A 26,674-nucleotide genomic window follows, 5' to 3' on the forward strand; every position below is an offset into this window, starting at 1 on the left:
GGGTGATTGACACACCCTGCTCCCTAAAAGCATGATAGAAAGTTCTAAACTGGGAAAACAAGAGAGAATAGACTAGGGAAAAGAAAATGCTTATGTTGTAAAACATTTATCTACAATGAGTTTGATAAAATTAGAAGTCACTCACTGACAGCTTTTCATATTACATCAGCCTTTAGTACTGGCTTTTTAGAGTTGAAACCAGCTTTAGTTTAGAAGAACATTCCACTTATAAAGTACAGTTAATTTTCATGAATGCTCGACTTTCTTGAAATGGTTGTTCTTAACAATAAAGTGAATATTGAAAACCATTTCTCACTAATATGATATGGATTTGATGAAAAAGGCATTATTTCTGCGTACAGTACAGTAACATCGTAAAAATATTATTGCTTAACCTATTTATTCACTTGCTTTGTTTTCAGATCATACCATATAAATTATTCCTACCAAGGATGTGCTGTTTTATATGACTCTATTGTCAGCCTTCTCCCTCAGATTTCTTCTATAGCTAATTTAGCAAAACTGCATTTAAATCAGTCCCTGATGAGAGGACCTGGAGTTCACATCCTTGCTTTTAATAGACACTTTAGTCTTCCTACATGGTAAAATTTCATAAATGGCTTTTCTTGGGAAATGCTATTATATATCACTCAGTGCACTTCTGGTCTTACCTTAGGGAATTTACAGGGGTTATCATTGCTTTGGTTTCACCTAAAACACAAGAAGTTTTGAATTGGATCTGGTATTTGTGTTCAGGACCGAGAAGACTCTTCATGTACATTTTAACAAAGCCCTGTAAAGGCTATGTTGGCTAAGCTAACTTGAGTAACCAAATGTACTTTAATACTTAGTTATTTGCAGGTTGCTTTCCCCCCACCCCCGTAAGAAGCGGAAGGGAGGAAATCTCAGAGGCGCGGATGCGGTGAGATTACTGGCAGGGTTATTTACATGCTGACATTGGGGCGTGGAGGCTGTGAGAGGCCGTGAGTGGGGTCTTTTCCTGCCGGGTGAGAAGCTATGGTTGATTTTATAATGTCGTATAATTCACATTCATAGCGAAAAAACAGATAATACAAATTACCAAAAATAAGAAAAAAGATTATTCATAATTCTACCATCCAGAGATAACTGCTGTTGAAGTGTTGTGCATAATCTTGTATATTTTAAAAAAATTTGTTTGTCTTTTTTTTTAAACACAAAAATGGGACCCTCTGACTAGGGTGTTCAGTTAAAAATGTATATCCATTATCTGTTGCTTAATAAATAACCCTGGTCTTATGCTGCATAATACAAATAATGTTTACAAAGAGAAGAAGGATGTCGTCACCATCCCAGGTCACCAGCTCCCCAGGTGGCTGGTCTGAAATGAATTGAAAGAGCAAGGTGGAAGCCCCAGAGAGCCTTCAGGAGAGACAGCAATGTCACGCAAAAGACTGCCTTTAGTTTCAGCAAAAACAAAAACCCTGATTATGCACGTTCAGGAGTCACAAAGCAGGACGAGGACATTTACATGAAGACTCATGCACAAAATGTTTTGGTTGGAGGGAAGTGGGGGAGGGGGAATGGGTGTTACAGGACCTATAACTCCCACTCATTTAATTGCCATTTATCAAAACCTGGACAGGGTCTGAAATTTGATCCTACTTGCAAGCTAATAAGTTAGCCTGCTACAGTTTTTATGGATGCTGCTAGAAGACACAGGATGCCTGGGCCAGAGACAAAGGACTTTATTACTCATGGCACAGCAAGAAGCATGAGCTTCATGACACCCTCGATTTCCCTTGTCCCTCAAATCTCATGAAGTGTCACATGGAGGCTCAGGTAGATGTCACCCATAAGGCCTAGGCACCTCTTTTGCTTTTCACACAATGGGTGTCTTGTAAAACTCAGGCCTCATTCCCGTTCTCTGTAAATCTTCACACACATGTTCCCTCCTAATAGAATGTTCCTTATTCTGGTAGAATTTTCTGGCCGTAGTAGAATTTCCTTAAAACTATATTGTTAAAATATGGTTGCTGCTTTCAAAATAGCCGTCAGTTTTGAAGGGCAGTTTACCTAAACACCAGTAAATGCAAACAAAACTGTTCAGGTTCTTTCCCTGTTAAAAAAAAGAATGTGCTGGATATTGGAGTCCGGGCCTCCTGCAGAGTTGAGGGGCCTATTTCAGGCCTTGGTTGGGGAGAATCAGTGATTAGGTTACTGTTTAACCAGATATGAGATCAACAAGTCTCAGAGGAGACCTGGGTATTTTACATTTTAGGCTAACTGCTCCTTTTATGACTTCAGATGACATCTGATTTGGAGAATAAACACCTTTGTAATTAGCCTACAGGCATGAAAGGTATTTGCTGTTTGTACCTTTGCTATCAGGATTTGGCTCTGCCAGCCACAGTTAAGTGTTAACCCTGGAGGTAAAGCCTGTATCTGTTCTAATTAGGCTTAATTTCCACCCTGGGCTTTCAATTAATGTAATTAATATAGTGTATTGTGACTTGGTCTGAGGATATGAATTGTGATGCTTCTTATTTCACAAGGTGAATTTGGTTGCTGATGTAGGTTTGGGTGGGGCTTGAGAGGTGTCACTTCAGGCTTGACTGGATTCCACTTGCCTGGCTGGTGAGGGATGTTTAAAAAATGGCAGTAAGCTGTCCTAACCTTTTCCAACCTTGTTGATTATTCCCATTGAAAGGATTTGCTCAGCCAGGCTGTTGCCTAGCGGGTCATTTTCTTCCTGCCTTTGTTCATACCTTCTCCTTCTCCATGGAGGTAATTCCTAAGAAAACCCAGTAAAGTCTTGATCCTTCATCAACCTCTCTCTGTATTCATGCCATTTCTCAGTATGGCTCCCTCCTCTCAGATTCACAACTAGGGAGTGTGAAGTTTGAAGATAGGGACCTCACCTTGTACCTTGCCCAGCATACTGCCTTACAAATAGGAAGATCTCAACGGCTATCTGGCTACTTGACCAAATTAAATCATGAAATGAAATAATAGTATGTGGGAGCTTGAGGGATTTAGGGGCTAATCTAGGGAAAACATAGGACCACAAGAGGCAATACACAGCACACTTTATTGGGTGGCGGTTGAAAAGGGTTGCATGATAGGGGAAGTCCTCACAGCATGAGACCATCTAGAGGTTTACAGTGAGGAAGCCACCATCCAGAAGCAGAGGAGGGCAAGTGAATTCCAGGGAAGGAGAAAATGAGAGAGGGGTCTTGTGTGTCTGCACACTGTCCCTCAGCAGTCCAGTGGGAATCTCTGGGTCAGAGAGCTCTGAAGAGCAGCAGTGACTTGGGGTTTGATACTTACAAATTCCTATCTTATCATTGCATAACAGCTGTTGGTGAGTTTTGATGGAGCATGCAAAACAGATAGGCTCTGATGGCTAAAAATTAGCTAGTTTGGGTTATTTTTTATGGAGCTATAGTTAAATACAATGTTATATTGGTTTCAGGTGTACAACATCAATATTTTTATGCATTATTAAATGATCACCACAAAAAGACCAGTTACCATCCATCACCCAAGTTGTTACAATATTATTAACTATAGTCCCTATGTGTACATTACATCCCCATAACTTACTTATTTTATATCTGGAAGTTTGTACCTCTTAATCCCCTTCACCTATTTTGTCCGTTCTGCACTCCCCTTCCCTCTGGCAACCACTAGCTTGTTTTCTGTCTGCATGAGTCTGTTTTTGTTTTGTTTGTTTTGCTTTTTAGATTCCACATATAAATGAAATCATAGAGTATTCATTTTCCTCAGTATGACTTACTTCACTTAGCACAATACCCTTCAGGTCTATCCATGTTGCTGCAAATGGCAAGATTGCATTCTTTTTTATGGTTGAGCAATATTCCATTGTGTGTGTGTGCGCGTGTGCATATGTGTGTGTGTATAACACCTTCTGTACCCATTCATCTATTGATGGACATTTAGGTTGTTTCCATATCTCGACTCTTGTAAATATGCTGCAGTGAACATGGGGTACATATATCTTTTTGAATTAGTGTTTTTGTTTTCTTCAGACAAATACCCAAAGGTGAAATTTCTGCATTTTATGCTAGTTCTATTTTTAGTTTTTTCAGTAATAACTCCATACCGTTTTCCATAGTGTCTGCACCAATTTACATTCTTGCTAACAGTGCACGAGAGTTCCCTTTCCTCTACATCCTCACCAACACTTGTTGTTTCTTGTCTTTTTGATGATAGGCATTCTAACAGTTGTGAGGTGATAGCTCATTGTGGTTTTGATTGGCATTTCCCTGATGATAAATGATGTTGAGAATCTTTCATGTGCCTATTGGACATTTGTATGTCTTCTTTGGAAAAATGCCTATTCAGTTTCTCTGTCCATTTTTAAAATTGGGTTGTTTTTTTTTTTGATATTGAATTGTATGAGTTCTTTATGTGTTTTGGATATCAACCCCTTATCACATTTATTATTTGCAAATATCTTACCTCATTCAGTAGGTTGCCTTTTCATTTTGTTGGTTTCTTTTGCTATGCAAAAGCTTTTTGTTTGATGTATCCCCATTTGTTTGTTTTTGCTTTTTTGCTTGCCTGAGGAGACATATCCAAAAAATATTGCGATGACTTATGTCAGAGTGTACTGCCTATGTTTTCTTCTACAAGTTTTGTGGTTCCAGGTCTTACATTTATGTTTTTAATCCATTTTGAGTTTATTTTTGTATGTGGTATAAGAAAGTGGTCAAGTTTCATTCTTCTGCATGTAGCTGTTCAGTTTTCCAAACATCATTTATTGAAGAGACTGTCTTTTCCCCATTATATAGTATTGACTCCTTTGTTTAAGTTAATATATCATATGAGCATGGATTTACTTCTGGGCTCTCTATTCTGTTCCATTGATCTATATATCTACTTTCTCTGCCAGTACTATATTGTTTTGATTACTATAAAATTGTAGTATAGTTTCAAGTCTGGAAATATACCTCCAGCTTTATTCTTCTTTTTCAAGGCTGCTTTGACTGTTTAGGGCCTTTTGCCCAAGAAGCCATACAAATTTAGGGTAATTTGTTCTAGTTCTGTGAAAAATGCCATGGATATTGAATCTGTAGGTTGCTTTGGGTAATATCAATATTTTAACAATGTTGTTTCTTTCAGTTCATGAACATGGTATAATTTTCCATTCATTTGTGTCATCTTCAGTTTCTTTCCTCAATGTCTTATTGTTTTCAGAGTACAGGTCTTTCACTTCCTTGGTTAAATTTATTCCTAGGTATTTTTATTTTTGATGCAATTTTAAAAGGGATTGTTTTCTTCATTTCTCTTTCTGATAGTTGTAATTAGTGTATAGAGATTCAATGTATTTCTGTATATTTTATAGACTGCAATTATACTGAATTCATTATATGCTCCAATAGGTTTTTGGTGGAGTCTGTGGGGTTTTCTCTATATAGTATCATGTCATCTGCAAATAACAATTTTACTTCAGTTTGGGTGACTCTTATCTCTTTTTCTTGCCTAATTGTTGTGGCTAGGACTTCCATACTATGTTGAATAAAAATGTGGAGAGTGGGCATCCTTGTCTTATTCCTGATCTTAGAGGAAAAAACTTTCAGCTTTTTACTCTTGAATATGATGTTAACTGTGGGTTTGTCATATATGGCCTTTATTATGATGAGGTGTGTTCCCTCTATGTCCACTTTGTTGGGAGTTTTTATGATGACTGGATATTGAATTTTATCAGATGCTTTGTATGCATCTATTAAGATGACCATATGATTTTTATTCTTTGTTTTGTTAATGTGAGGCATCGTATTTATTGATTTTCACATATTAAGCCATCCTTGCATCCCTGAAATGAATCACACTTGATCATGGTGTATGATCCTTTTAATGTATTGTTGAATTTGATTTGCTAATATTTTGCTGAGGATTTTTGCATCAATGCTCATCAGGGATATTGGCCTGTAGTACTTTATTTTTTGTGGTGTCTTTATATGGTTTTTGTATTAGAGTAATTCTGGCCTCCTGAAATGAGTTTGAAAGTGTTTCTTCCTCTTCAAATTTTTACGAGTAATTTGAGAAGGATAGGTATTAACTCTCCCTTAAATGCTTACTAGAATTCACCTGTAAAGCCACCTCCACCTGGACTTTTGTTTTTTGATGTTTTTTTGATTAATGATTCAATTTCATTACTAGTGATCATTTAGGATTTCTATTTCTTCATGATTTTGCTTTGGAAAATTGTACATTTCTAGAAGTGTATCCATTTTTCTAGGTTATCTAATTTGTTGTCATATAATTGTTCATAGTATTCTTTTATGATGCTTTGCATTTCTGGGGTATAATTTGTCATTTCTCCTGTTTCATTTCTGATTTTAATTTTTGGGCTCTCTTTTTCCCTTGATTAGTCTGGGTAAAGGATTGTTGATTTTGTTTATCTTCTCAAAGACTCAATCTTTCAGTTTCATTGATATCTTAACTGTTTTTTAGTCTCTATTTCATTTATTTCTGCTCTGATCTTTATTATTTTCTTCCTTCTACCAACATTGGGCTTTTCTTGTTCTTCTTTTTCTGGTTCTTTTAGGTGTCAGGTTAGGTTGTTTATTTGGGATTTCTTTTTCTCTTGAGGGAGGCATGTGTGGCTGTGAACTTCCCTCTTAGAACTGCTTTTTCTGTGTCCCATAGATTTTGGACAGTTGTGTTCCCATTTTCATTTTCTCAAGGTATTTTTTAATTTCCTCTTTTTAAAACACCTTTATTGTGGTATGATTCCTGTACAGTAAACTACATATATTTCAGAAGTACACCTTAATTAATTTTGATAGATGTATATACCAGTGAAACCCACCACAATCAAGATAGCTATCATTTGCATCACTCCCCAAGATTAATTTCCTCTTTGATTTCTTCATTGACCCATTAATTGTTTAGTTCATGTTGTTTAGTCTCCATGTGTTTGTGTTTTTTTTTTCCAGTTTTCCTTTTGTAATTGATTTCTCATTTTATATGGTTGTGGTTGGAAAAGATGCTTAATATTATTTCAGTCTGCTTAAAATTACTGAGGCTTGTTTTGTGGTCTAACGTGATTAACCCTGTGGAGAATGTTCCGTGTGCACTTGAAAAGAATGTGTATTCTGCTGCTTTTGAATGGAACAGTCTATGTATATCTGTTAAGCTTATCTGGTCTAATATGTCATTTAAGGGCAGTTTTTTCTTACTGATTTTCTGTCTGAATGATACATCCATTGATCAAAGTGAAGTACTGAAGTCCCCTACTATTATTATATTGCTGTCTCTTTCTCCGTTTATTTCTGTTAACATTTGCTTTATGTATTTAGGTGCTCCTATAAATGTTCACTAATGTTGTAATCCTCTTGTTGGATTCCCCCTTTATCATTGTATAATGTCCTTCTTTGTCTTTTGTTACAATCTTGTTTTAAAGTCTATTTTGTTGATATTAGTATTTCTACCCCAACTTTTCTTTCCATTTGGAGTATCTTTTCCCACCCCTTTACTTTTAGACTACATATGTCTTTAAATCTGAGGTGAGTTTTTTGTAGGCAGCATATAAATGGGTCTCTGTTCCTATTCAACTACCCTATGTCTTTGGATTGTAGCATTTAGTCTATTTACATTTAAAGTAATTAATGATAGGTTTATCCTTGCTGTCATTTTGTTAATTGTTTTCTGGTTGTTTTTGTAGTTCTTCTCTGTTTCTGTCTTCTTTTAGTTTCTTCCATTGTGGTTCAATGGATTACTTTAGCACTATGTATATTTCTTTATTTTTTTACGTATCCACTTTAGGTTTTTGGTTACCATGAAGTTCATCTATATATTGACCTCTATACATAGCCATCTGTTTTAAACTGATGATCACTTAAATTCCATAGGTCAAAGCGAGGGGGCTGATTGGGGTGGGTGGGAGTAGAGTAAGAATGGAGGGATTAGCGAGATTAAAAGCTATTATTTTTTTTTCCTTTTCTGAACAGAGGGCCAATTGTGATAGGTTATAGAAAAAAACAAAATTCCTAGGCTCCTCTTTTATTACATAACAAATAAATTCTCATAGATTTCTACATGGAAGCAGGGTAAGATCACCAAGCATAATAGTAGGATTAAGAGTGAAAGAGAGCATAGTAGGCTAGACTCCCAAAGAGCACCGACAACTAAGATAAGTAGAGCAGAAGAAGCCATAAAAGGAAACCAGGGAGATGGGAGTACTGGGAGGGGTCAACAAAGGGTCAAGGGCTGCTGAGCAGTCAAGCATTATGAGCTTAGAAATGTCTTCATTCCACTAGTTACCTGGAGGTCATTGGTGATTTTACTGAGTACTGTTCAGAGGAACAATGGGCATCCAACTGATTTGAATCTGTTGAAGATAAAGGCAAGTAAATAAATGGAGACAACCAGTTTGGTCATTTACACTCATTTCTTCTATTTTAAGACCCATTGTTTCCCCTTCCTCCCTAATATTGAGATATTTTGGGAGATGTCTCACAATGGCTCTCAAGGATGTCTGCCAGAAGCCAGGTGGAGGAATGGGCTGGGACAGACTTGTCAAGGCCTCGGACATGTGTGGACAGGGCTTGGGCAGTACCTGTTCACTCAGTTATCACCTCAGCTGAGCTCTGGGATCTGATAGTACCACAGTCTCTTGAATTTTGACTTAAATTCCTATCTTATTTGTGGATTAAAATGTCTTTCTGAAAGATGATACCATGAAATAGCATTGAATTCAAGCATTGTTAGACACCACAAGTTGCTTATGGATACATAGCCAGTGACACTGAAGGCTGTGGAAATGGCCACATCCCCAGTTCTAGGCCACAGATTTTTAAAGCTAGGAGAGTTGGAGGGATGGTTTGTGCTCCTGAACACCTATCTGTTAAACACATCTGACTACTATCAAAGGAAGTTGTTTAGCACCACATGAAGTATACTTTTTATAATGAAATGGAAGTAGCGTGCCTTATTCACATGATGACACTTATTTTGATCTGAAGTTTTTGCATCTAGAAATCCTAAATTACTTTTAGCCATTTTCTAACCATTGTGTTTAACCTCAGAAGGACATGCTAATTTTTGTAAGCTAAGCCCAAGATTTGATTTCTTTATCACATCTAAAGTTTCTCATACGATTTTTTCATACAGTAGTCTTTTCCATACAATGGTGAACTTTATTGGCTTATATTTGTTACAGAGTTTTTTTTAAATTTACTTTTTAAGTACAACTTACATATAGCAAAGGACACAAATCTTATATTTATAGCTGACAATTTATACATATGCATATACCTAGGTAGCCACAATCAAATCAAGATATGGAATATTTCCAGCACCCCAGCAGGCCCCCTCCCCAAAGTAACTGCTGTTCTGGTTTTTACCACCACAGATTAATTGTGGAAGAAAAAATAGGGACAAAGAATGAGGGCAACCAACAGAAAAAAGTAACAAATATAGTAGATATTAATCCAGCTACTCAACAATCACTTTGAACATCAGTGGTCTAAATACAATTAAAAGGACTGTCAGAGTGGACAAAAAACAAGACCCAACTATATGTTGTCTACAGAACCCCACTTTAAATATAAGATGCACATTGGTTAAAAGTAAATGGGCAGAGAAAAACATACCATGCAAACACTAATCAAAAGAAAGCAAGAGTAGCTATATTAATTTCAGACAGACTTCAGAGCAAGGAAAGTTATCCAGGATAAAGAAGGGTATTACATAATGATAAAGGTGTCCATTCTCCAAGAAGACATAACAATCCTTAATGTGTGTGCACCTAACAATGTCAAACTACATGAAGCAAAAGCTGATAGAACTGCATGGAAAAAAATACCAAAAAATATTAGGTTTCCATGTTCTTCTTGTTTGACTATCTTCATAGTTTTACCTCTTCAACTTGTTCATTCTGTAGCTCCTAGTTCCTATCCCTCCTTTTCCCGTCCCGTCACCTCTAGATGGGAGGCAAAGGCAGAAGGGGGTGATATTCAGAGAGGTTAGAGGGGTTCTTTCAGCAATGTAATTTGCCTGCCATTCATTCCTTGATGCCTGAAATCAGTGCAGTGAAGTTTCCTTCTTTCGATTGAATGAGCTGTCTCTGGAGGGAAGCAGTGCCATTTTATAAGTGTAAGTCATCCTCTTCAGATTCTCTCTTAAAAAGCAGCCAGGCAACAGGCCTTGATAGGGAAGAGGTGAGGGAAAGTTGGGTGCTTGGCAAGGGCGGGCTGGAAGGAAACTGCTTCAGGAAGGAGAGAAGCCAAGAGTGGAGCTGAACAGTAGCTGCCATGGGTGCCCTTCCTCCCAGTCAGGCCTCCTTGGCTCTCATCTCTGGTGATGCTGCCACAGGCCGTCCTCCTCATGATCTTGCCTCTCTGTCTTTCATTAGGCTCCTACCCTCCTCTATTCTTTGATTTTAGTATGGCCCTGCAATCTCTCCAGTACCTTGGGCCCCTGTGTTCAGCTACTCAGGGTTGTAATGGCTCAACATGACTGGCCATGACCATAAAGACTATGGCTGGTAACTTGTGATCTTTTTATCCACAGCATCTGTTAGAATCATGAGGGTGGGAGATGGTGGCAATGTTTCTGCCACAGTGTGAAGTAATTTGAAAGGACTTTTTTGCTCTTCAGATAAAGGGATTTCTTGTATTTAGAAAGGACAGTACTCTTTCTGACCCACATTTTGCCTTTCTGGCTTGCATCACTGGGCATTTTGAGGACAGTTCAGCTGTGACTATGGCTGTGTGGCTGGGTGGAGGGCTCAGGAAAATTCAGAATACACCCTTGCTTACTAATATCCTTCTACCCATTTCTTTTTCACATTTTTATTTTGGTAAAACTTTGTTAAAATTAAAACCAAAGGAAATCTGAAGGGAAAAAAGATATACCTCAAAGAGAACTAGAACTCTTCATGTGAGAGGGAAGGAAAGGGACTCTTCAGAGTCCCAAGCAACCCCTTTGCTTTGATTGTGTGAACATGAGCACCTCAGGTCTTTCTCCTGATGGTCAAGTCCAATGTATATATTTGTTCTAAAAACTCCTGAGCGTTGCATATGACAATATGAATAGTAGTCATGGTGGTCTTATTCTAGGAAGGCAGAATAGTTAGAGGGTTAGAGGATGAGCGATGGAGTCAGTGTCCCTGGGTTCAAGTGGGTTAATAGGGAGGGACTCCTCAGAAAGCTAACATCTGAATAGTGGAAAGGTGGCAGCCATGCAGATATGGAAGGAGAGCACCCTAAGTGGAAGGACACAGCAAGTGCAAAGGTTGTGAATAAGTGCGTCATACTTGAGAAAGAATGGAGCTGAATTACAGTCAATGGAGAGCGAAGAGGTGGAGAGCAGATGGGGACAGCTTGTATCTGACCTTGTAGGCTAGAATAGAGAATTAGATCTTACTCTGAATGCAATGAAAAGTCCCTGGAACATTTTAAGAAGGGAACAGACATATTTTGATTTGGGTTTTTTAAAGATCACTGCTGTATGGCAAATGGGTTGGAGAAGAATAAAAGTGGAAGTAAGGAGACCAGTTAAAAGCCCATTGTAATAATCTAAGACAGGAGAAGATGGTGCCTTGGACCAGAGTGGTTGTGGTGGAGATGGAGTGAAGTGGGTTAAGTTTGGATGTATTTTAGATGTGCGGTCCATAGGGTTGTTCATGGATTGAATGTGGGAGAAGATGGAAAGGGAGGAGTCAATGATAACACTAACAGTTTTGAATTCAGCAACCTCTGGATGGGTGCTAGTTAAGATGGAGAAGTCAGACTTGTTGAGGGGAGAGAGTACTGTAGGTACAATGTATAGAGATCAAGAGTTCCATTTCAGCCATAAATGTGAGATGTCTACTAGACATTAAACATCTATATGGAAATATCACGTAGGCAGTTGGATATGGGATTGGACTTCAGTGAAGATGTAGGGACTGATGCTAGAAATTGGGAGTCCACTGGTATGTAGATGGCATTTAAAGCCTCAGCAATGTATGTGATCTTGTAGGGAGTAGTTGTAGAGGGAGAAGGAAAGAGGGTGAGATCTGAGCTCCAGCATTGAGAGGTTAAGCAGAAGAGAAGAAAACTGAGAGGACTCAGCCAGAGAGATGAATAAAGTTCTTAACTGGAACTTGGCAGGTAGTAATGGCAGGTACGGTTAAAACCTCTACTACTGCCACTGTTTTTCAAAAGAGCTAAAATACATAAAATCTCTAATTTTATGTTTCCTTGTAGACATTATTTTTTTGTTATGCAGTGCCAGCATTTTGTGCATATTCTTTAGTTTTCTTATTTGCCTTCACAGTTGAAAACACAGACAACTGGCTTGAGTCCAGTGAGCTATCAATTGAGCTTGAAGATTCGCTGTTTTCAGTACACCTAGTGATTTCCAGTTTGTACCAATTATATTAACTTTATGAGGATTGTACTTCCTATCACTAGTATCAGCACCTTCATTTTTACATTTTCCACTCATTTATAAACCAATAAGGACAAAATGCAATAAAAGATTCATGTAATTGCCCAAATTGCTGTACAAAGATGGTAACTGCCAAAATGGAACTGGCTGCGAGCAGGCAGTGCCATAGTGTGATAGATTTAAATGTTTATTATTCAGCTGAGGTATGAAAATATGCATATGAAGGCAGTTTTGCAAGGGCCTATGTATTATCTACAACTGCATTTTTTCTTCCAGAAGTCAAACACATGAAAGACAAGACCCATTTGTATTTGTCTACCACCAGGTACACCAACTTTTGTTCATATATCTCTCTAGTCGCTTTCTCCACAGAAGCCAAGGATCAAGAAATATGGCCCCCATTTGTAACACTGATGCTTGACTCAATGCTCAAAATATCATTTAGTTGAGTAGTCCTCTTGTTTAATAAGGAGTTAGAGACTGGCTAGCGAAAAACATCACAGATGGTAAGCAACAGACTTGAAGGAAGTCGTGCCAGCCACTAATTACTAAGACATATTTGGAGAGCATTGGTACTTGTCTTAACCCCCAAGCAAGAAAATCCAATTGCTCCAGGCTGCCTTCCATTTCCACAGCTTTGAGGCTTGGTTAGCATTTGGCAAGTGCTTTAGCATTTGGCTTGGATTGCCATATACCAGGCCCATTTTAATTCTGAAGAAAGAATCCGTATTCCACAAAAGATTAAAAAATTTTAATTTCTCTAAGAACTCAATTCTCTCATCCTTGACTTACCTGCCACCCTGCTTATGTGTGTGTGTGTGTGTGTGTATCCCCAAGCATTGGCTGCTTACTGATGCATTGTTTTCAATCGATGCAGCTTTTTAAAGGAATCTTTACATTAGTCAAAGAAGTTCCCAAATTTACATTAGTGACCCATTTGTGAAAGTTGATCATTGGTAAAAATTGATTCCATTTTACAAATTCAGATGAATATTGTAGTACTAACAGATAGATGAAGAGATGACATTTAATGCTTCAAACACTCTTTTAAAAAACTTTAAAAATCTGTATCACGTATGTTTAGTATAATGCACAATAGTAAAGTGAACATTGATGAAGACATTCCCTGTTTAAGAAGTTTACCATTGCTACTGAAGTTTCTTAATGCTTCCATGTATTTCCCTCTTTCCTCCTATTTTTGTTAGCTATATCATTTTTATGTTTTACAGTATTATATGTCAAAGCATATAATACTCTCCATAATATTTATTTTGCTGTATCCTTATCTTTGAACCTTAGTTCTACAGTTAAATAGATTCAATGCTCAGTCCACTGTTTATGCTGAAGCTTTCCCAATAATTTCTTACTTGTCTGAAGCTCATTTTCCAGTAGAATATTCGGGAAAGGTTCATGGAATCAATATCTCTGAATTCCTGAATATTCGTAATTGATTGTTTGAAGCATTTATTCTAGAAAGACGGATATAAAGTCCTTGGTTTCTATTTCCTTCTTGGAATATCTTTAAAAATATTGTTCCATTGTTTTCCCCATAAAATGTTGCTGTTGAGAGATCTGATGTCAGTTTTGTTTTCTGCCCTTCATGTGTGACCTGGTCTTTCTGTATGGATGCCCAAATAATTTTTTCCTTTTTTTTTTTTTAAAGTCTAGTAGTTTTACTAGAATATATAGTAACTATTGAGGGATAATTTTCTTGGGTACATGATGTGCCCTTTTTGTATTAATATTTAAGTCTTTTTAAATTTCAGGCATACTTTACTGAATTATTATTTAGACAAATTTTTTCTGTTTCGTTTGCTTTAGTTTTCTTTTGGGGGCCTCAAATTATATGCATGTTTGAACTATTTTATTTGCCTATGTTTTCTTTCTCTTGGATCCTTTTTACTGCTTTCTCTATTTCTGCATGATTTTCTTTATATTTTTCTTTTTGGTGTTTATTTAGCACCCTGAGTTTTGATGACTTCTATTTCTCTCATGTTCCTTTTGATTAATTTTTTCCAATTCTGTCTGAATACTGATAATTTTTAACATTTTATTCTCTTCTTGTCCAGCCATTTTATTTATGAGTACATATATTTCTGAAGTGTGCTATTTTTAAAAAACTGTTTTGACTTCTTTTAGCTCACTTTGAAATATTGGATTATAGTTTTCATCTGGTTTGAGTCTGCATTCTTCTGTTTTGTTCTCATTGTCTGTTGGGATATTTTACAGTTCATTTTAATCTGTTTTTCTAGCAGTAATTTAGTATGGAAATAGAAGGTCTATTTGTCTCATATTAAAGTGAGATGAGTTTTCTTGGGCCATGAGGAGAGGGTTTCCGATGGGCAGGGATATTGTCCAGAGTACATTTCACAGCTTTATAGCTTAAAGGCTTGCTTTTCTTTGTTACCATAAGATACTTAATATTTGGCTTTTCTCTACTGCTATTTCTCCTCTTTCAGAATATGGTTTGAGATTTTTCTGCCGCTGGCCCTGTTTTTCCTAGAGTTTTAAAGACCTTGGTTTTAAAAGAAGTGCTCTTACCTCTTTAGATGTAGTATTTTTGCTGTTCAGTACTTCCTGGATTCTGCCTTCTCTAGACTCTTCTTCACTGTATATAGTATTTGCAGCTTCTTTCTCCATGACCTTCAGCATCCTACCTTGCTCATCTTGTTTTTTTACTTCCACCAGTTTTTTTTTTTGGGGGTGAGGGTCTGTTTTTCTAAAAGAAATTTGCTACATAATACCTTTTGTCTTAAAGTCTTTCTCTCTCTCTCTCTCTCTTTTTTTAAACTAATAGTACTGTCTCTACTCCAGCTTCCTCTTAGTTAGTGCTTGTGTGATATATCTTATTCTGTACTTTTATTTCAACTTTTCTGTAGTCCTCTCTAGGTACATATCTTGTAAACAAGATATAGTTTGATTTTTTCTTTGTCAGTCAGACGACTTCTGCTTCTAACTATCAAGTTAATTTTATTTTCATTACTTTATTACTTAAACTATTTTAGCCCCTTCCTTAGAGTTGATATGTGGATAGTTTCCACATTGTTGATGCTGTATTTCCCCTCCTGCCTCTTCTTAGGCTTTAGTTATTTTCCTTTTACAACTTTTCCCCCTTCACAGGTTCAAACTTTTATACTGCAGTCTATTCTTTTAGTGTTTTTTCCATGAAATCTTACCATGCATATTTAACAATGCTGCAAAGTCTAATTACTATGTTAAGCCCCCTTCCAAAGTGAAAAAACACACACACACATGCCTAAGTGCCTAAGAATAGTCACAGTCTGGTCACTCTTTTCCTCACTGATTGACCTGCTAACGTTGCCCATTATATTTTTGCTGCTAAAACTGGACTTTATTTTCATTTGTTTTTTGTTACTATCATATCTGTTTGGAGACATTTATGGTTCTACTTTCTTCACTTACCATTTCTTCTTGCAACCTAGACCTTCCTTCTCAGATCATTTTTGTTCTGCAGCAGTAGATAACATACAATATTTTTGATCAGTTATAGAAATTCTCAAACATTATTTCTTTAGAAATTGTTTCTATATTCTATTTATCCTCTTTCTTTGGGACTTCAATTAAACATAGCTTATCTAATCGTGATCTGTCCATTATGTCAGCTTTATATTTTTGATCATATCCAAGCTGTATTCTGTAATGTCTGTGTCTCAGTTACAATTCTCACCTTTCAGCTGTATCTTATGTACTATACAACTTATCTATTAAGTTTTTAATTTTGAAAGTACTTATTATTCAAAGGTTTTTTTTCTGTTTGTTCTTCAAATTTTCTTGGTCATTTTAGGTCATCTCTTGTTCCTTGTTCATTTTTTAATTCTAAAATTTAAAGCATTTTATACTCAGATGTTTATATTTAACATCTGATAATTCTAACTTTAGAAGTTCTTAGAGGTCTGTTTTTACAATCTGATGACTCTTATTCATGAAGGCTTATTTCATTTTGTATTTGGTGGGTTTTGGTTGAACTTATCCATGTAAATTCTAAGGGCCTAAATGTTAGTTGTTTTTCTGCAGAGAAGATTTCAGTTTGCATCTGCTGAGAGCCAGAAGGTGTTGCCCATCTTGGAACGTTTCAGCTTCTTTTAAGAGTCCTTGCTTAAAGTGTGACTGTCAGGTGCAGCTCCTTCACCTTGCCAAGGGCAGCATTCCAGGTATCTTATCAGCATGGACTCCAGGAGAATCCTCTGATTCTGCTTCTTCATTTGTATTTGCTGACTGGTGCCATGCAAGATTCAGCTCATCATTTTTCTTTTATTCCCTCTTGGTTCTTGAAGACTTCTCCTAAGCCTCAAAATGCCTTACAAAATATATTTGTTTAAGTTAATCTATGAGTTTGTTATATTTCTTAGAGTATCTAGTTCTGGTCCATCATACTACTGAAAGTGGATGTCGGTCACTTTTCTCCTAAGAAAATAATTTCTCCTGTGTATAGTACTTGGAAATACATAAAACGCGGAGGGCAAAGGTACGATCTTTTCCATTGATAAACAAAGACCTTAGTGTTAGGTTTTCGAGAAAACCCTACCAAAAAATGGTTCATAACATTCTTTTATTCTCTTCTAGTATTCCTCCAGGAAGTTAATTTAAGTTATAGTTTTGGTGTAGCTTGTTTATTAAGAATTTTTTTACTTCTGGATGTGGTTCTATAAAAATATCTGTTTTATAAATTCTTTTTGAGAATGAATTTTTAAATTTGTTAAAGCAATAAAACATGACAGAAAATTTGGGAAAAAGTGTAACTCTGTCTCCTTAACCTTGAACTGAGATACTCATGGAGCACAGGTAGAGATGAGGTATGAGTCCTAATGCCGGGATTCCCCCAATCACAGATCAGTCTGCTGTGGGCAGACACGTGAGAGAATCGAGGAAGCCTGGCAGAAGAAACGTCCAGAAGGAAGCAGAGAGAAAAAAAATATTTTCCTTGACCCATAGGGACTAAGAATGTCTGTTTAAGAATGTCCCCTCCTGAACCCTGTCCTCAACTTACCAGTCAGGATCTGAATTTTTAACAAAACTCTCTTTGTGATGAGTTGCTCACAATGAAGCTTTAGAACCACTGGCCTAAGGAATTTTTTAGCAAGGAGAAGAAACTTGATGTTGACACCAGACTTCTAAGTGCTTTTGGTTATTGTGATTATCTATGCTCAAGTTAATATGAGGTAGATGTTATGTAGTGTCTCTTCTAGTCTGTGGATTCAGTCATCCTTAAAAACATTGTTTAATACATTATTGTTTTAAGTTCCATACACTCTTCATGTTACTGTCATTTGGATTATAATATGCTATTCTAATGAGGGGAATAAATCCTAATTTTCTTAGCCATGTCTTCATTGTTGTATATTTAAGCCATTTCCAATTTGGGGCTATTATATATAGTACTGCAATAAACCTTGGTATGCATAGACTTTTTTTTCTTTGCGCTTAGATACTTAGATTTGGAATTACTGGAAAGAAAGACATTAATGCACTTAAGACTCTTGATGAAGATTGCCAAATTGCTTTCCAAAAGGTTATACCAGTTCAAACTGCTGCCAGCAATGTAAGAATATATTTCAGGACATCCCAGCCGGCATTGGGCATTATCATTTATCTGTTAGGCAATTAGTGTTCTTATTGATTTTTAATTTTCAGCTGTTGGATTTTACGGAGTCTACTGAATGAGTCTTCAGAAAGGGCTGGGCGAGGTGAAGAGTGAAGAGATGTAGGGCAAAGTGTATCCCCATTGTTTGTACATCCATCACAAAATATAACCAGCATCTATTTCCTCTTGGTCTACCACAGTGCTAGTCACTTCTCTTCTTTCAGCCTCTCTTTCTTCATTCATGAAATGAAGGAGCGGGGCCAACTGCCCCCAAGATCCCACCTAGGCTTCTGGGTTCTGATTAATCCCTTGTTGTAAACATCACATGTCAAATCTGTGCAGGTTTCTCTGGTTGTCTGGTCAATAGCAGTAGGGATTTGTCTGTCTACCATGCATATTTCTTTTCTTTGGTGGAATATATTTTAGATTTTGTTCCTGCTTTGCTCCCCCTCCTCCTTTTGAAAATTCTGATTAAAAAAATAACGCAAATATGGTATATGAATATTTAAAATGTGATTTGCATTTAACAAATTACACATGATCACATAATTCCCAATGCAATTTTTGCATCAGTGAAGAAGTTAGAATATGTATTTTATATTAAATGCATAGCATTTAAATACTGTAATACAAACAAACTGCATTTAAATATTAATTCTCCAAAAAAAACCTTGCCAGGTACATTAAATATTTAAAACTTTTCTGCAAAGTTCTTGAACCCCTCGAACATTTCTACTTTTCTCTGTTATTTTTAAGTCTGGAGAATCTTGGTATTTTCTATACACTTATTGTGAATTTTAAATCTCTACTTGTAAAGTTTTCCCTCCACAAGGACAAGGGTGAGTTAACAGGATAGAGTGTTAAACCCATCATGCTAAATGCAACAGTGAGGAGAGCTGAGTATGTGGTAAGGAGAAGGAAACTGTTCAATATAAGATGTGATAGAAACATAGATTCTTAGTATTGGACTTGACGTTGGAATTCATCAAGTTGAATCATATGTCTAATGCAGAATCCAAGTACCACATCTCCAAGTGGTCGGTTAATCACTTCTTGAACACCTTCAGTGTTTTAGTGCTCACTACCTCATAAGCTAGCCCTGTCTGTACTGTAATTGGACAGCATTCATTTTAAGAATTATAATCTTGTTTTCTTGAGTTCTTATTATCTTGAGTTCAATTCTACCTCTAAATGAGCCACTGATTTTAGTTTATTCTCCTGGAGCAATTATGTGGGATTAGGTGATCCCCAAAGTGATTTTGTATAAAATAATATTCTACAGGCATGTTTACTTTTCTTAATAATGATTAAAACTAAGTTCCACAAAAAGGAATGATGTTCCTAATATGCACTGATGGAACTGAACTCAAGAACAACTTAGATGATTTTTTGGATTTGACACCAACAGCAAAGACAGCAAAAGCAAAAATAAACAAGTGGGACTACATCAAACTACTATGTCAAACTAAAAGCTTCTGCACAGCAAAAAAAAAAAAGCCATCAACAACATGAGAAGACAACCTACAGAATGGGAGAAAATATTTGTAAATCATATATCTGATAAGGGGTTAATACCCAAAGTATATAAAAACTCATACAACTCAATCAAAAGAAAAAAATATCCAACTTAAAAATGATCAGAAGAACAGAATAGACATTTTTTAAAGAAGACATCCAACTGACCAACAGTAAAAGATGCTCAATATCACTAATCATCAGGGAAATGCAAATCAAAACCACAATGAGATAGATATTACCACATACCTATTTGACTATCATCAAATAGACAAGAGATAACAAGTGTTGGTGAGGATGTGGAGAACAAGGAACCCTTGTGCACTGTTGGTGGGAAATGGAAATTGGTGCAACCACAATGGAAAATTGTATGGCTGTTTCTCAAAAAATTGGAAATAGAACTGCCATGTGATCCAACAGTCCCACTTCTGTGTGTATATCCGAAGGAAATGAAATCATTCTCCCAAAGAGAGATCTGTATTTCCATGTTCACTGCAGCATTATTTACAATAGCCAAGTTAAGGAAATAACTTGTGTCCATCAACAGATGAATGAAGAAAGAAAAGTATGATTTAAATATCTATATCTAAAATGTAATATTTTCAGCCATAAAAAGGAAACAAATCCTGCCATTTGAAACAACATGGATGGATATTGAGGGCATTATGCTAAGTGCATAAGAGAGAAAGTTTCAAACTTTATGATGTTACTTACACGTGGAATCTAAAAAACCAAACTTATACGAATAGAAGAGATTGGTGGTTGCCAGAGGCAGGGGAATGGGCAGTGGTGGAAATGGGTGAAGGTGATGAAAAGATACAAACTTCCAGTTACAAGATAAATAAGTTCTGAGGATGTAATCTACAGCACGGTGACTCTAGTTAACAATAATGTACATTTGAAAATTGCTAAAAGAGTGGATCTTAAAAGTTCTCATCACAAGAAAAAATTATAGCAGTGTGAAGTGATAGATGTTAACTAAAGTTTTTGTGGAAATCATTTTGCAATACCAACATCAAATTTTTTTGTACACCTTAAACTAATACAATGTTAATGTATCAATTATAGCTCTATAAATTGTGAAAAAAGTTATCAGAAGTCAAAAAAGATACCTTTTAATCAGTGATCACACATACTAATAACCCCCAGTAGATTATTAGCTATCTTTGGGTACAGTACTCTCTCATAAATAATTTATTTGTTAAAAAGAAAAGTTAGGAATTACTACTAATAATAAAACAACAGTAACAGCACAACATCTAGCACGTAGTGTTTCCCTCTGTGCTGGGCACTCCTCTAAGTGCTTTATGTATATGGCCTCATTTAATCTCTGTAACCATCTATGAGATATGTTTATTATGCCTATTTTACATATGAGGAAACTGAGGCACAAAGAAGTTAAATACTTTCCCCAAGGTATAGATGACAGTGCTTGGTTTTAAACCCAACACTTTCATCCAGAGTTTGTGTTCTTATCTGTTATGCTGTACTGAGAGTGACCACATGATTTATTATTCAAACCAAGACACTGTTGAAAGCATTCATAACTACTCCCTGACAGCACCCTATACTGCCTCTCAAATGACAGGCTGACAGGAACATAATGAAAGGTCTCAATATCACCCTGAGGGGCAGATTCACGTTTTCTGGAGCCAGAATGCTATGCAATTTCAAGGGCTTTCTTTCAGAAAAAGAATATGAAGCTATGAATACATTAGATATTAAAATGACATTTTTTTTGAATGAGAAAGAAATCAGATTAATGGGAATTTGGAGGATTCAGGTCCCTTTCTTCTGAGATCTATTTGGGAAGTGTACCAGAAACCCTTGATTACAGCTTGGCTTCCCTCCCCACCTGGAACATTCTGTAACTTCCAGATTTCACAGGGGTGGTGCAAATCAGGGGCCTCAAAGCTTAAGCTTCATTAGGTTTATGGTAGTAGATCTGCCTCTGCTCACCATTTTCAGGTCACTTGGGAAATAAACTGAGCACCTAGAATGTTTGTGGTGCTTACTACTAGATAAGATAAATAGCATTTTAAAGTAACACGTCCAAAGATCACCACAGATAGTTCAAAAGGGCCACTCTATGGTTCTCTGATCCCAGGAAGGCAACATTTAGATGCTCTGGAACTTACAAGAACAGTCTCCCCAGGCAGGTGGTTGGTTTTAGCTACTGGTTATCACCTTTTGTTGTAAGTTCAGCACTGGCCAGTGTGTTATTTTGACATGACCCTCCTTCTCCCTCTCCCTGTTGATCTTTTTGAGCCTCTCTTCCAGGTCAGAAATGACTTCATAAGCTCTAGTTCTCGGCCTTAGAATACTTGTTTCTGTAAAGAAAGCCTTGTGATTCTGCAAGGTCTGCTGCCCCTCCTGTCTCGGAATCTCATGGTGCTGTATGCATTAGCAACATTAGATGATCACTAATAAAGGCCATGAAAGGCAAATGCTCACTGCAGAATCATTTATTCGTGGTTATGTATGGATTTGAATGCTCTCAGAGGTATGAATTAGATTCTTATTAATTTTCTCCTACTGTGTAATGCCATCGCCACTCCCTCCCTCTTCTCCTTTGCGCCAGTCCTCCACACCTGTCCTCTCCCACTGCCGCTTCAGACTCTAAGACAGCCAGCAGCAAGTGCAGGAGTTTGGGTTAGGAAACCATTTTCCATTTTTTCTTTTCTTTTTTCTTTTTGTTCCTTTTATTGAAAGGGAAGGGATAATGGCTACCCTGTCTTGCGTGATTTTTTTTCTATGATCACCCACACTATTTCCCTACAAAAACAAGTATTAGAAATAGGAACTGAAAAAATTCCTCCTAAATGTCCTAATAAAGGACAGGAAGTCTGAAATCTGAAGCTAGCTACTGCCTGTCAGCCCACATTCATTATATTCTTGTTTGTCTTGTTTAGATTATACAGCCCCTGGGCAAGAGGCTGGGTGATTTTATTACAGTACCCATCAGTCTGTCAACACCATCTAAATTAAAGCAAACACTCTCCTCAAATGGCACTTTTTTGATCACATCTCCCTACCCCAAGACTGTTTAGGACTGAGAGGTTTGAGTTAGCTATGACACCGTTAAAATGGACTGAACCCAAAATGACTGGGATATTCTTGAGAAAATTCATTTTCCCATCCTGACATGGGCTGCAGGAGACACATTGAAGCTGTAAAACACAGCTTGGAAATGACTAGGCTAATTTTAGAACCCATTTACACAGCTGCTCCACTGAAAAGCTGACTTTCATTGTAATTCTTGCTCTGGAAGGACTTGCCTTTTATTTAATTAAAAATGATCGGCAAGGCAGGCTTTTGATATAGCAAGGTCCACAATAAAACTGCAAGGCGAGGGTAGTTGCAGTAGCTCTCTGACATTCTGCTTTATTAGATGTCAGTTTATAATTAAAAGTTTGAGTGGCAGAACTCTGAGTACCCAGCAAAATGGTTTTGAGGATCTTAATTATTTCCAGCCATCTTCCCTAGCAAATATATGAGACTGTGAAATTCGACATGGAGGGAGACATTTGGTATTGCCCAAACATTCCCTTTGAAAAACGCAGAAATAGGAAATGCTCTAGGGTTTAGAACCCGGGAGAGGGAAATTTATATTTTGAAATGCAATTGAAATCATCCCCTGCTAGGTGAAGGAGTTACATGTTTGAAGCAATAGATATTAGAAGCAAAACAAAGGGAATCAAATATCCTAGGGAAAGATACCTTGGTCATGAAGTTAATTAGAAAAATAAACGTTCTTTTCCCTTCCAGTTATGGTTGTTATTACTTATATTCATTTTATGGAAATGCTTCTTAGAAATATCTAAATTTTATTTAAAATATTTTGAGATTTTTTTCCATTTGTGCAAACTAATAACAATTTACAGAACTTCAGGAATTATCAAATGCTTTTTTTTTTTGGACATCTAGGTACCTAGAGCTGAATTAATCACAATCATCAAATGTTTTTCTCATAAGGCCTATTTATATGTCTGAAACTTCTCATTTCAAAAGTTAAGAATAGGAAAAAGGAATTTCTGGGGAACCACAACTCAATTGTTAATCTTACTAGTAAATAACATAATATAGCACTCACATGTACTCTATATCAATAGACTCAAAGGTTTTCACAATTTACTTAAGGTTGTTGCCTTCAATATTACCACATTTTAAAGATCAAGTCAAGTTTAAATAATAAGACTGTCAAAAAGGTTGCAGTTGAATCTACATCAGGGCTATTTTAATGGCTCAAAGTTGGGTTCATGGACTTCATTACTCCTTGTTACCTAGTATTGTTCAATATAAAGACTGATTAACTGATAAGGCAGAAGTAATGTAAAGAAGATTACATGTTCCAAATGGCAGTAGGTCTGTTTGATGGTTTGGGGTCTTTGCATCCTTGTTTTCTCGAAGGAAATAGTAAGCAAAGAGAAAATATCCACTTTCTTTTGCTGTCAAATGAACAAGTGTCTGAAATTTCTGCAAACTCAATTGGAAAGCCAAGTTCAGAAAATATTAAGCCATGCTAGTTTCCAGCAACCTCAGACTGGCACACTTTTAGAACTGTCTGGTAATTCAAACGTGAGAGGTAAATTACAGATTTAAATGAAGTACATGTGGTGTTTGGAGATGACTTTTTTAGCATGCAAGCTCTCCACTAATTAGATCCCAAGAGATGAATGAGAGTTTTTGTTGTTCTAGGTTCAGCTTTAAACACAGTGAACCAGCAAAGTTACCCACCCATGGGCATTCAAGCGAAGTATTGTTTAGAATACCCTCCTCTACCAAAAAGAGAGAGAGAGGGAGAGGGAGAAAGAGAGAGGGGGGGACTGTGTCATACAGGAGATAAAATAACTGGTTTGCAAAAATACACTTTAAAAATATTGTGTTTATCACATCATCTTCTTAGAATCATAAAGTTAAAATAATATATTTTCTTTGAAGAAGAAGTCTGTTGTGACCTTTCAAAATACTTTGGCTCGAGAGTGTCCAAGTTGCACCGTGTTTTGGAAAATAAGCCCTTGAGAGTCTGAGGCAGCAGCATTATGAAGGCTGAAGAGACTATTAAATATGTTGTCGGAAAGCCCCACAGCTGACTGTTGGAGAACAATGTCCCTCATCAAGTCCTCATCCAAATTCTCTAGTGTACTAGCCAGCTTGGTTAAGTCCCTCTCATCAGGTTAATTAGTAATGTTGGGAGAAATAAAGGGATATTGAAGAAATTATTTATCTCTGCAGTATGTCTATGAAAGACCAGATTGGGCTTTAAAATTCTTGGCACAAAGTGATAATACTCTTGTGCAGTCCCCTACCCTTTTTTCTTTATCATTTTTTCCTTAATGCACAGTATGTGTTTTTAATTTGTTTCCTTTAATTCCATAAAAATAATACTCAAACCCTATTGGGATGAGATAAGCCTTTTTCCTTCCTCTTCCAATTTTAATGACTACATGTATTAGTGTATCCTCTAAAATTGGTTAGGCTGTATATTGATGAAAAGCATTGCAGTAGCCTTGATCTGTTAATGAATTCATTCAAGAAGAATTTGGTAAGGTCTGACTACATGCTATGTATTGTTCAGAGTTCTGGAAATAAGAGTGAATAAAGCATAGTTCCTGTCTTTTAAGGAAACAGGCAGGGCAATACCTGCAACTAGATAAAAACAGTGCATTGTAGTAGTGCTGCATTGATGGAAAATATAGGATGCGTTCTATGCTGAAGGGATGATGGTGGTCACTTACCTGTGTTAATGTTCATTTAATCCCCAGAGAAACCCAGTGAGACAGGTACTATGATTAGCTACATTTTACAGCTGAGCAAACTGAAGCAAAAGAGGTTCACAATCAGCAAGTAGCTGACTCAGCCAACTTGGCACATAAATTACTTAATTTCTGCCCGGGAGGACAATGCCTCCACTTTGAGCCCCATAATTTACTGTGCACGTTCTTCCTACTTCCCACCCCAACACACACAACAAGCCATCCCCGCTGTGAGGCCCATGGGGTGTGCAGTTCCTGTACTTTCACAGCTTTTCTTGTCTGGCCTGGATTTTGGCTAGCCCAACCCCTATTTCTTTTCTCCTGATTTGTACCACAAGAACTGGATTGGCACAGTGTAAGTATGGACATCCATCTTCTCATACCTTCCCCACTGGACAAAGATAGACAGTGCCTGCCACAGGTCACAGGTCTGAGCTTTTGAGTAGTGTTCGAATGCATGGTTTTGGAGGAGCTTGAGATCTGAGACAGTGGCTGAAGAGATTTATCTTTCTAACATTCCCAAGGGTGTATAAACTATAAACTGGAAAACAGTAAGTTTACGCTGACTTAGGTGTAGCTTTAAATCTAGGATTCTCTTTAGGTCCAGAAACATCCTTATGTAAGAGGAGAAAGGATCCATTTGTTTATTCAGTATACATTAATGTTGCTTTTCCTGGCTTTGGGCAATTTTCTAGAAATGAAGTATGTATATATTCAATAGTAGAACAGTCCCAAGAGTTATCTTAGCAACTGAATGGAATAGATAGTATTTCGGTAAGTGGCCTTGATAGTGGAGGCACTATCTGATCATTGGCTCATGGAGTGTTAGGATGGGATGGGATTCTAGAAATGATTTAATTCACCCTTTTCAAACTTCATTTGGGTACCTCCTTTTCAAGATTTTAAAAAATATCTGTGTAATTAGCACTTACATATTATTTAATATTTTTCTTTAAATCAACTTCTTGTTTTTATTTAAATAAATTACATTATACCATAAATGAAATCATTATGCCATAAATAGAAAAAATACATATAATTGACTACAATAAGGCTAAAAAAATATGTTAATTCTAGCTAACCAGTTTGTCTTTGGAAGGTTCTGAACTTAAGTTTTGCCCTTTCTTTGTTAAAAAAGGAGATTTGCTTGCATTGGGGAGGTGTCCCTAGCACCAAGCTGAGACTTTCTCCTTGACCCTCTTAGAAAACTTAAAAAGAGCATTGAAAAGGAAATAACTGTCTTACTTTGATATTCAATATTATTTAATACTTTTTACCAACTCATCTACTACTTCCACTAATATAGATCCCAAATTTTGGAACACATTATCTTAGTTTAATCTCCTTAGTTTTCAAAGTAGAAAACTTAGATTCACAAACATCAATTATTGGGCAGTTCAACCCTGAAACCTGG

The 26,674-nt window shown here is 36.7% G+C and overlaps 1 protein-coding gene across 1 annotated transcript in view; it reads left to right on the forward strand.

The window, feature by feature from the left end:
- Window positions 1–8,471: 8,471 nt before the first annotated feature.
- The window catches only part of IQCJ (IQ motif containing J), a 188,219-nt gene continuing 170,016 nt past the window's right edge, over window positions 8,472–26,674 (forward strand). Inside the window, exon 1 of the mRNA XM_072970721.1 lies at window positions 8,472–8,565. Within this exon, the coding sequence (XP_072826822.1) occupies window positions 8,472–8,565 (94 nt within the window). The remainder of the gene's footprint in view (window positions 8,566–26,674) is intronic.

This window comes from Vicugna pacos, chromosome 1 (assembly GCF_048564905.1).
Source record: "Vicugna pacos chromosome 1, VicPac4, whole genome shotgun sequence".
In the NCBI taxonomy this organism is placed as follows: domain Eukaryota; kingdom Metazoa; phylum Chordata; class Mammalia; order Artiodactyla; family Camelidae; genus Vicugna; species Vicugna pacos.